Raw genomic sequence first — 11553 nt, forward strand, 5'->3', positions numbered from 1 at the left:
AGCTGCCTGCTGAGATAGGGGCTTGCAGAAAAATGTGCCGTGTTTGCGACTTTCTGCCATGTTTAATTGGAATCGAACTTGTCCCTGGAAAGGAATCTATCGCTTTGGGGAAATTAAGTGCTCCATCTGAACAAATGGAGAAATGACTACCCCGTGCATTGTCAAAGTGCAGACTTTGGAACTCTTGACTTGTGTCGACGTTTTCCCCCCTACTCCTTCCTTTGGCTTTCTCTGATTTTACTTTTTGTTTTCCTCTTGCCCTTGACTTCACTCCATTCTATTTCCACACAGGTTCATATCCAAGGCTCTCATTGAGTTTCAGGATTAAGAGGAACATAGGCTATTTCATCTTGCAGACGTATATGCCCTCCATCTTGATCACCATCCTCTCCTGGGTCTCCTTCTGGATCAATTATGATGCCTCTGCAGCTCGCGTGGCCCTCGGTAAGACACAGCCACCGCTACGTTATTAAACTTCTTACTGCTCCCGTAAGAATCCGCTAATTATCACAGAAGCAAATAACACACAGCTGTCACACATGTGTAAATGTTCCTGCACAAATCTTCCACATTTATGGACATGGAATAAGGAAGCAAACATGTAGCCGCGGGTTACGAGCGACTCCTGTTAATTTCATTTTGCCATGTTTCTCATTTTGAATTTCCCCTGCCTCTGTTTGATGTTGCCACAAATTGGCTGGTGTTGTGGGGGTAAAAAAAAGAAAATAGGAACAGCAGGGATACAGTGCAATCCACACTAATATTGTACATAATGTGGGCTGATTATTAACCCTGAAAGGGACTACACCCAGTGAGGCTACTATTAGCGATTTCATGTCTAATTGTCTAAATGTATAACGGTGTCTCCAGTTGCCACTTTTAATATTAAAAACTGCTAAAAATTTTAATTTGTCATTTGTCAGAAGGAAAAGCTTGGAAGACTCTTGCCTCTTTTATTGTTCTGTTTATTGCTGATCCTGGCAATGCAAAACAATACAGAGCTACATATTGCAGCCTCTTCCCTTTCCTAGAACTAAAGTAAATATTATAGGTGCATGTTATTTGTCAGATTACTGTCAAATAAAGTCCACTAGTGCTAAAAAAAACATCCTTAAAGAAAGAAAAAAAAACACTACTAGAGACATTAGGATAAAACCAGGGCAGTAAGTAGTTTACTTATTGCAACGGTGGCTTATCCTTCCACTGAAGCACAGCTAGTTTATAGTTACCATCTCTAAATTATGTTTGGGAAAAAAAAGACTTCCTTTAAACCTTCATAAGTATGAAATCCTGGAAAACCGTTTGAGACAATAAATCGTTTTCTGAAGCATTCTTTAAAAACGTTCATTTTTACGATTCAAGCTTACAACGTTAAGCACAGCGATTAATTGTGATTCATTTGATGTCATTTTACAGTCAATCGACAGCATTAGTCTAATTAAAAAAACTAATTTAAAAAGCAGATGAAAAAGTAAAGAATGAAGGCTTTTTCCTGATTCTTTTTAGGATATTATTGTATTTGCATGTTGTCTATATAGTGTAATTTTTATTTTTGTCATTACTGTTGTTTTAATTTTTATGCTTTCTGAAGTGGGGTCTTAATAATTTGGGAACATTTTTGTTAAAAATGTCATTAGACCTTCCCTGGACAGAATGGGTCCATTTAGAGAAATATTTAAAAGCACAGGACAACAAACTCTGAGATCTGTGTCTAACAAAGATTCCTCGGCTTCTCTCTCTCTCTCTGTGTGACACAAGGTGTGACAACGGTGCTTACCATGACCACGATTAACACCCACCTTAGGGAGACCCTCCCAAAGATTCCTTACGTGAAAGCCATCGACGTCTACCTCATGGGCTGTTTTGTGTTTGTGTTCCTGGCCCTGCTTGAATATGCCTTTGTAAATTACGTGTTCTTTGGCCGGGGCCCTGCGCAACAGAAGAAAATCAATGAGAGGCTGGGCAAAGTCAACAACGAGCGTACGAGATACGAAGAGAAGCGCCTGAGGGAACAGGTTTGCATCTTCCTTCTTCGCCTTATTCCCTTACCTCTTCCGCGTCGGTCAGAGTTCGAGTAGGAGACAAGACTGTTTGGCGCGAAAAGATTTCTGACCGTAGTCGTGTCACGTGAAGCCACTCGTACAGTATGCAAGACCCCGAAGCAATCCTCTCCACATGCATACCGATGTCACCACAGCCTAATACGCATTCACCCACCATCATCCATCGCTTCTCCCTCAAGCACCGACTGCTTTTTATCGAGCACAAACTTTCTCGTTGAGATAGCTATTCATCTAACTCAACGGTGGTGTAAACGTTCTCATTTCTTATTTAGATTGTTGTCTATGTTGATCCTGTAGGCTTTATTCACTCTCACTCTGCTACCTTGTATTTAAAGACTTTTTATGAACAAATGGGGGGGGGGAGAAAATGCCTTTTCAGAATTTCAGAAAAGTTCTTCCTGTTGATCTCTGTGTTACACGTTGTGCAATTTCTGAGAAACTATGACTATATATCTGCCTGTATTTCAGTCGTTTTAATGTTCTTTCCATTTTTTTTTTCCTTTCGCATTGCAAGGACTCCATTTCCGTGCCGTTTCAAACCAACACCTTCAGGTCATTTACACAGCGAAGAAATCTGTATCTCGAGGAACAAAGAAAAGTTGGGGTACATGCATTTAGCAATCCTATCAGCTGTAGGCCAGCCCATGCCATTTAGAGTCGTCTTGTCAGCATTTCTCAGATGACTTGTCTTTGTCTTGCAAGTGAAAAGAATCAAACACTAAATGTCTATATGAAGAAGCTAACTATTTCTGTTGCATGCGAGAAAAATACATCCCATATCATCCCTGCATTTTGCTTAAGCTTGACAGCTAAAAGGGCGGGAGGGGAGTTTTTATTTTAGAATACCATGTTAGATGTCTAAGGGGATTGTTGGGGAATGCTACTCAGCATTTTTCCCCACCCCTCTCTGATTTTGGGCGTCTTTTCCGGTCTCCCCCCCGCAGGTGGACGCTTACGGGAACATCCTCCTCACCACGCTGGACATGAACAACGAGGTGATGCCTTCCGACGTGGGGAGCAGCGTCAGTGACTCTCGGAATTCCGTCATGTCCTTCGACAGCTCCGGCGTCCAGTTTAGGAAGCCCATGGTGCCCCGGGATGGCTACGGCCACCACTCGCTGGACCGGAGCGCCATGCGGAGCCGCGCCAACTGTCGGCTACGGCGACGCTCCTCCAAGCTCAAGTTGAAAATCCCCAACCTGTCCGATGTTAGCACCATCGACAAGTGGTCCCGGGTCATTTTCCCCATCACCTTTGGATTTTTCAACCTAATCTACTGGTTGTACTATGTGAATTGATGCGCATCCCACTAGGAATCATGGGCCATATTTTGAGAGCACATTAAATTGGCTTCGATACAGTTCCAAAATATGTATACACATATACAAGTTGAACATATGTATATGCATATTTCCATATATTATATTTATATATACACATGTGAAATCCGAAGAACCTTTCTGCTGTACAAAGTATTACTAGGATGACTTGAATGTTTAAGAATACTTGTGCGAGAAGAATTTCAACGCTTTTTTTGTTGTTGTTGTTTTTTTCCTCCTGAAACAAACATGAGATCCTCCCCACCAGGGGTTTTTCAGAACTAAAGACTGCATGATATTTTTGCTAAAAAAAAAAAAACACAAAACAAAACAAAAAGAAAAGTGAAAAAATAGCAAACAGAAAGAAGGGGAAGTGAAAGCTCTTGAGAGAGAAGATGTCTCGGAGTCCCATTGACTTTTTATTGATACTTATCGTACTCAGAAATCCTCTTCTGCAGCTCGAGAAATCAGCGGTGGCTCGCGCGTCCGGGCATCGACTCACTGAGGTCCTTGACGCCACCTTTGCCCCCCCCCTCTGCCGTTACCCCACAGGAGGACGACATGCACGGAAACCGCTCCGTTTCTACTATGTACAGCAACTTTGTTTGGATTATGTGTTGTTCTTTGGCTTTTTTTTTTGTTTTGTTTCTAGAGTGAATATTGTTCACCTTATGAGACATCAGCTCCGGCCAAATGGTCTCCATTCAGTTGGCGTACGGATAGGATGTCTGACTGCTGCATTTCCACCCAGAGTCAACTTGTATTACTTTTTCATTCTCTTTTGTTTGTTTTATTTATTTATTTATTTATTTTTTTTTTCTATTTTATTAGAAATACATCCTCGGAGTGGTGGGATGTGGGTGGGATCGTGGTTGAGGATACCGGTGGAGAAAGAGGTGGGGATTTTTAAATTTTCTTTTTCATTCTAGGTAAAAAAAAAAACAAACACACACTGCTTATTGTAGATATGATTTCATCTTAACAAAAACTGTGATTTCAGAGAGTCAGACCATGTTTTAGGGGTTGGGCATTATGAGATAAAAGAGTAAGAGGCGTGCATTGCTGGGTCTGATCGTTTGGGGGAAAAAGATATTCTGTACATTTAAATCATTCAGTATTCTCACAAAGGTATGCTTGTGTTTTTTTTTTCCTTCTTTCTTCCTAATGATTAACTCGCGTTTTCTTTAGATGCAGAGTTTATTGACATAGGATCCTGCTTTGTGTTTGCTACGCAGGAGCAGGAAGGGGAACGGGATGGGTCACCTTTGTTGTTTGTGTGAAATTATTTCTAGGTGAAGATGTGAGATCATGTACATTCAAAAAGATCCACCAAATCCTCATTCAGAACACGGCATATCTTTGTTTGCTCAGCCTCTTTTTTGGTTTTCCCAGTCAGTGTGTGAAGGGAAGAATATTTTGGATTCGGATTGTACCGGGAAAGAGGCGCACGTAGGAGGGGGTTTCGTCATTGTAGCCTTTTTCGACAGCATGCCCCAGAACTGCTGCTACAAGATCAGGAGGGATTTACTGTTTCAGAAAAATAGCCATGAATTGAATGAAATGATGACCAAAAGGCCTGTATTTCATGCATTCCCCTGGAATACACACACGTCGCATTTCTAGCGCTGATGTACCGTCGGGGAGGGGTGCTGGTTATGTTCCCCCTTTCGCCATTTCCGACCTCTGCAGTTTTGGTTTTTCAGTATCCAAGATTTTCGATTATGAAACATCGCCGTTCAGAATGTCTCCTACCAAGTGTGCATCAGTTCACCCTTTCCAGCGGGATCTGTCACACCCACTTTAGCAACTTACAATAACTGTCTGTATTTTACTCATGGACTATTAAGAGTGTGATAGAAAAGGAGATAACGTAGAGTATTTGTGGCCACGAGCTGTCAAAGATTATAACCGTAGCCAGGTTCTCAAACATCAGATCTATGAAACCTGGCTTTTTCTCCCCACCTGTATATTATTCATACCCTTCTGCATGATCAGTAAGAAAAAAAATCTGAGCCCTTATGAAACATTTAAGCTACTTCTAGTCAGAAAAAAATAAAATAAAACTATTACCTTAAATGTCATTCTGCCAGGGGCATAAATAATTGCAGCTACAATAAAAAGACAACAGACGATGCCAAGGTTCGAGATTAGTGGTACAAAGTTTAGGGAAGACGGGACAAAACGGAGGTTTCAGTTGGTGAAAGGGTGAACTGACGCTGCTGCTGACTCAAGAATTACTGCAGGATATTATCGTGTGCCAAATCAGACTTTACTGTAAGACATTTCTTATTAATATTTTTACAAAACGACACTTTTTTCACATGTCACTTACTTCGGTTGAAAAGCTAAACAGAAAGAAATTGCAGTTGTACATGAAGAACTAGATGAATTCCTCCCTGGGAGAGCAACATAACGATGGAAGAGCTGCAAACATCGATTTATCATCGGATATCTGCTTTCTTCTCTGGAGCGCTGGGTATCCAAAAGATTCCTTCAAAAAGGAAAACTGATCAGAAACCAATGTGTCTACCTAAGTAATAGTGAAGTTTGTGCAGTGCTGTGACCAGTGGTGCAATATGACTTTTAGTTGGGGGATTTTGGGGGGGGTTTTGGGATGAATTTTATACAGCAATGACATATTTTCAAGCAGCATCTTTAATTCTTGAAATCTCCACTTTTGTGTCTGCAATTAGGAAATTTAAGTCAAAATAAAAAAAAACGGGTGGCAAGATAAAACAAAAAAAAAATGATAAAATGCCTTCTCCAAGCAATAGACGGGAAACACTCAAAGACTGAAGGTTAGATCCAAATGTGTCCTGCTGAAATTAAATGAACTCGAAAACAGACTGTTTTAGCCCAACGTGAGGTTTGCGAGCACTTTACTGATTTTACACAACAATCTAATATCCCGCGCTTAGCCGTAAACTTCTCACAGAGACGTTTACGGCCACAACAAACCAGAGCCGTCGTTTATTTATTATTCCCTTCATTCCTCTCGCCTGGTAAATCTTTGCCCCCCCCTCCCCCAGCAGTAAAAACCCGACCCGCTGAGATCGCTTGGGGGCGTAAAAGCTTTACTCGGCCTCTTCCCACATATGCAGTAGAAGCCCCCGACACCTGTAAGCTCACGCCAGTGTTGCTGTTCCCCTTTAACTCATTGCTGACGTCCCTGTGACATGTATGCTGCAATTCTTAACTTCTGCCTTACAGAAGTTGTCTTAAGGGGAGACGCTCAGCCGGCGTCACGACTAGACGTGGCTCTCTTTTAGCCAGCTATTCGTTGCAATCAGATCAACGAGTGGAAAGTGACTGCGCGTTGCCACAGTGTTGATCGCGTCATAATTGGTACACTTTATAAATTGTTAGATGTGGGGTAGTAATTTTGACTTAGGGGTGTTTCAGATGGGTACATTTTTGTTACAGTAGTAACAATGTCAACTGTTTTGTTTTGTTTGCATATTTCATTGTTAAATTGTTTAAATTGAAATATGATGGATCTTTATGAAATTACACTTGGATTCAGACTATGTGGCCAGAGGATTTTGTTTGCTCCACTGCAAACCAGGCAGATGTTTCTGTGTTTAACTGCCTGCTCTGTGGTCTCAGTGAGATGCACTCGCAGTCTGCGTTTTTTCTAATGTAAACTGACTCAAGTATTAAACTCTTATTCAGGTTGGTGTTATTCCCAGAAATGAAAGCCTGTTCAGGTATTGTACTGTTTAGATAGTACACTAAACGCATATGGAGGGGAGAAAAAACAACAACAAAAAAAAAACATTCTCACAGTAAATATATTCACTGTTCATTTCAAACACCACATGTACTACCAGCTTTCTGGACATGAAATTAGCACCTCCATCCCAAAGCCTGTGAGGACATTCTGTTCTGAAACTTTTTCTTGCTTATCTAGAGAGTTTCTTTTTTCTTTTCCTTTGAACACTTAAGTTCAATAAGTAGAGAAGGAGGAGGGGGAAAAAAGTGTTGAACTGATTTCAATGTGAATTCTCTTGCCTCTAGTGTATATGTGTAATTACATGTGAATTGTACTGTAAATATAATATCTTTCACTTAATAGTTCTTAATGCATGAACAAAAACATGGCAGTTCTTAATACCAGCTAGCCTCACTGCTAATGGCATGGACAGCTTTTCTAGCATTGGCATACTTCTGCAAACGAAACCTTAACAAAAAAGAAACAAAAAAAATCTGAAAACATAAAGGAACACATGGTGTGAACAAAATAATGGAGAAACCATGACAAAGTTCTCTCGCGGTGATGGAGTTTCTGGCGGTTCAAAGGGAACGCTAGCGCTAAAAGCGTGCGTTCAGCTAGTGGGAAAGTGATGTTCTGGCGATTTAGGCTTTTTGCGTTTGTCCGTTTAATGTGACCGGAAGCCTTTCAGGAGATTTCAGCATATTCTACCCACTGCACTTACCTCAGCCATTCACAAACCACTTAGTCCACAAGTTCTCCCAAAAAAATATGATCAGCTAGCTAGCTTGCTATGGCTAGAGGAGCAGGGTTGCCTTAAGAGGGCGAGTGGGATGTTTTTTGTTTTGTTTTTTTCCTGTTCCTCACCAAGAAAATCTGTAGTGCCCCTGAGCAAGGCACTTTACTAATTGCCCAAGTGCAAATGGTTGGAGTCTGTGGTGTATTGTAGCAAACATCTTTAGCTATCCGAGAGCAAGGCTAGCAAATCTGTGCTGGACTGTAGCAAACACTTTAGCTAATTTAGATCATGGTTAGCAAACTGTAGCCTGGAGAAATAAATGAAGAAGTGTCCCTTTCTTCTGTAACAGCACATAAATCCCAATATGGACAGCTGGAAAACGCCTTTTCACTTACCTGAAGTGCGCTAACACCATATTACATCCGTCAAATCACCAGAACAAAATTAGGAGGCTCCATACTGTCGGACGAATTGTCGCTGGTGGATTCATTATTTTGTCCTCACTTTGAAGGTTTTGTTTTGCATGACCTGAGTTTAAAAAAAAAAAGGGTTTATTTTCGTATATTTTTACTCTACACCATCCGATTCATATCCACAGCCAGGAAGTAAAAAATAAAAATAAAAAATGTTTGATTCAGTGTTTACATGCTCAAATTGCACTTGTTTTACAGCCAGCTCTATAAATCTTGTGGAACAAACTGTTCATAAAGCTGAAGGACAAACATCACAGTAGAGCGCACATTATGTGATTTCGTCTTCTTCTTCTTTTTTTTTATTTGATGAATCACAGTTGTGCACTTCTACAAAAAAAATATTGTAAATCAGTTTGAGATAGATGCACCAAGTGCATGCTAGAGTTTTATCCGATTCAGCTTAAGCATCCCATCAAACGCCCTTCAACTACAAAGGATGTAGAGGGTGCTCTCCTGCAGCATCTTAACATATAAGCCATGTGATTGCACACTGAGTGGGTGTTCCCTGTATTTCCTCTTTGATAAGTTGCCTCTGGTTACGGCCTGCTGTCGATTACTGTATGAGGGTGACTTGCAAGACACTGTGCCGATTCCCAGTTTCCCACATGTCAATATACTGTACCTCCCTCTTTTTAAGACCCTTCCTGAAAGACTGTCTCATATTTAACCAGTAGGTAAAAAAAAAATAAAAGAAAGAAATAAAAAATAGAAGCTTTTTCAGCAGTTGCAATTATTTGGCAATGAAAAGAAAGAAGCCCACAAGATCAACACCTTGTTTCTTTTTCAGTAAGAATTAGTAAACCATTTATTTAATTGCTGTGTTCATTTCTGATTTATCGTATTTGTAGCATTTGTTATGGATTGTTATTCTTACTGTTGTAGTTGTTTTACTTTCATGAGAAGGAAATGTAATTCATCCGATATACAATACGGCACTGGAAGTTTTTGAAAACAAACAAAAAAAATGCATTTGGTTTTTACGTACTGTAATTGTTTTGTTCACATTGGGCGCTTTTTTGATTCATTTGTTTAATACGGTGTTTGATTTCATTTGGGGTAAACAGTACTCATGGAATCAACATTTGTGTGGTATGAAGTTGTATTTTTTTCTGTCAGTGCAATTTAATGTTATGGTGTCAATCAGCTTTTTTAGGTGTTTGAACAAAATGTGTTTTTTACAAATACAAAGTGTTCAAGTATGTGGTATAAAAAGGGTTATCATTCAAACAACCAACTTTTTACAAATAAAGGCTTATACTGTAAAAATAAAAGCTACTGTCGTTTCATTTGCCTTTTGTGGACTAATGTCTTTTCACTTTCACATTTTAACTATTAGGTTTCATATATTAGTTCCCAAAAGGTAAACTGCATAAATCTGTCACTGATGATGTAATCACTCTTTAGTTGTCAGAGTTTTCACCTCTTAGTTGGCGTCACGGTTTTTGAAAACGACTTCTAGATACAAAGCAAGTCCAAAAGACAACAATTAGTAAGAGTAAAGAGTTTCTTCTTTTAATTTAATTTAATTATGAAAATTTGCACGTTTATGAAAATATACCTATTTTCTGAATAAAAAAAAGTGACTCCTGCTGACGTTTGCCAACTTTTTCAGCTTGGGAACTTTTTCAGTAGGAACACTTTTTTTTAGTGTTAGGATATAAAACTGTATTTATTTCTTTTTTAGTGCAGAAAGGCAGGCTTGGGGCAATTTTATTTATTTTAATCTTCAAACGACTCGGTTATTAATCTGTTTGGTCAGGCCACTTTGCCAGGACTCGTCCTGCGATTCAGGACATGCGCCGCTGTAAATGGTTCTACATTTGGACCTTTATTTCTATCTTTCCGATGCCGATGATGTTGAGATGCTAAAGGTGACTCTAACAACCTCTAACTCAAACTCCTCCAACAGCAGAGCATTAATAACAAGATTCTTTGCTACATATGGCCCTTTCCAGATGAAAAACGACATTTTACTGCGCAGTTTGCCTCAGAGTAAAGAAACTCTTGAGTTTATTTGGGCGCTTCACAGTTTTTGTCTGATTTTGAAGTGCAAACATAATTAGAATCTCGCTCTAAAAATAAAGAACTGAACCCACAACTTTTCATACATGCTCTATTTAATTATCTGCAAAAATACAATATTGATACCCTAATAACTTCTTAATTTAAAATGAAATCCCATTGACTTCATAAGCAAGGATAAGTACATTGGAATATATGTTTCTAAATGACATGGTAACACAAATTATTCCTGAAGCAAGGCAGATTATTAAGGGGAGGGACGACTGAGGGAGAGATAATAAAGACGTATATTTTTACTGTTATTTAAATTTGGAGGTGGGATTAATTTGGACCCCACAGGCGTGAACAACCGAACCAAGACGAAACTGATCAGCCTCACTTGTTTGACGCTCAGCCTGGATCACTGAGGTAAGTGGCAGCAATATTCAGATTACTAAGAAACAGACATAATTAATCAGCTCATAACATCTTCCTTCTTTTTTTTTCACAATAACTGCAGTAATGTTTAAACTAATAACCCATATCAATTATTACACAATGCGACTTGTGTCCAAGTTACTAATGTCACTTGAGGGCTCAGGTTCAGAAAATCAGCTGTGGGCTACTTCCTTTACGTTACGAACCACGGCTATGATCACAGTCATAAACCGACACGTGAATTGTTTACGGCTTCAAGGCCCATCCTGTGATTGCTACAACAGACAAGTCTAAAATTGAATTATTTTGCATTCCAGAAAAATCAACTTGTTTTTCTGCAGTAGGACTTGAGTAGCTCACCACCACAGAATCCACTAAGAATCCTATAGCGGGGAGGAAAATGTCAGATCATCTATAAAAACAGTGAAAAGAAATTTGGAGTTTAATATATGAGAATGGCCCAATAAAACTAGTAAATGAATACAGTAACTTGCTGAGCGTTAAGAAAAAGCTCAGATCTTAAACTTACTGAAATGCTGTTGAGTGGCTTGAAATGGGCTGTACATGGAAGAAACAGCTGAAAATGAGAACTTTGCAACTTTGACTACAACTCATCTTACATCAGTCAGTTATTGGAGGATATGGCCACCTTATTCTCTTTATGGTCCAAAGTGAGGTTAAATATTGTTGCTTAAGGTTAAGTAAAAGATTTTTTTTTTTTTTTTTTTTTTTTTTTTTTTTTTTTTTTTTTTTTTTCAAAAAAAAAAAAAAAAAAAAAAACAAAAAAAAACAGGGGGGGGTTTTGCTC

The 11553-nt window shown here is 39.3% G+C and overlaps 1 protein-coding gene across 1 annotated transcript in view; it reads left to right on the forward strand.

The window, feature by feature from the left end:
- The window catches only part of gabrb4 (gamma-aminobutyric acid type A receptor subunit beta4), a 71578-nt gene extending 62577 nt beyond the window's left edge, over window positions 1-9001 (forward strand). Inside the window, exons 7-10 of the mRNA XM_015035374.1 lie at window positions 292-444; window positions 1759-2015; window positions 2578-2667; window positions 3008-9001. Coding sequence (XP_014890860.1) covers window positions 292-444; window positions 1759-2015; window positions 2578-2667; window positions 3008-3361 — 854 coding nt within the window. The 3' untranslated portion in view covers window positions 3362-9001. The remainder of the gene's footprint in view (window positions 1-291; window positions 445-1758; window positions 2016-2577; window positions 2668-3007) is intronic.
- Window positions 9002-11553: the final 2552 nt, after the last annotated feature.

The sequence above is a fragment of the Poecilia latipinna genome, unplaced genomic scaffold (genome assembly GCF_001443285.1).
Source record: "Poecilia latipinna isolate Pla-1442-1.1 unplaced genomic scaffold, P_latipinna-1.0 Scaffold333, whole genome shotgun sequence".
NCBI lineage: Eukaryota > Metazoa > Chordata > Actinopteri > Cyprinodontiformes > Poeciliidae > Poecilia > Poecilia latipinna.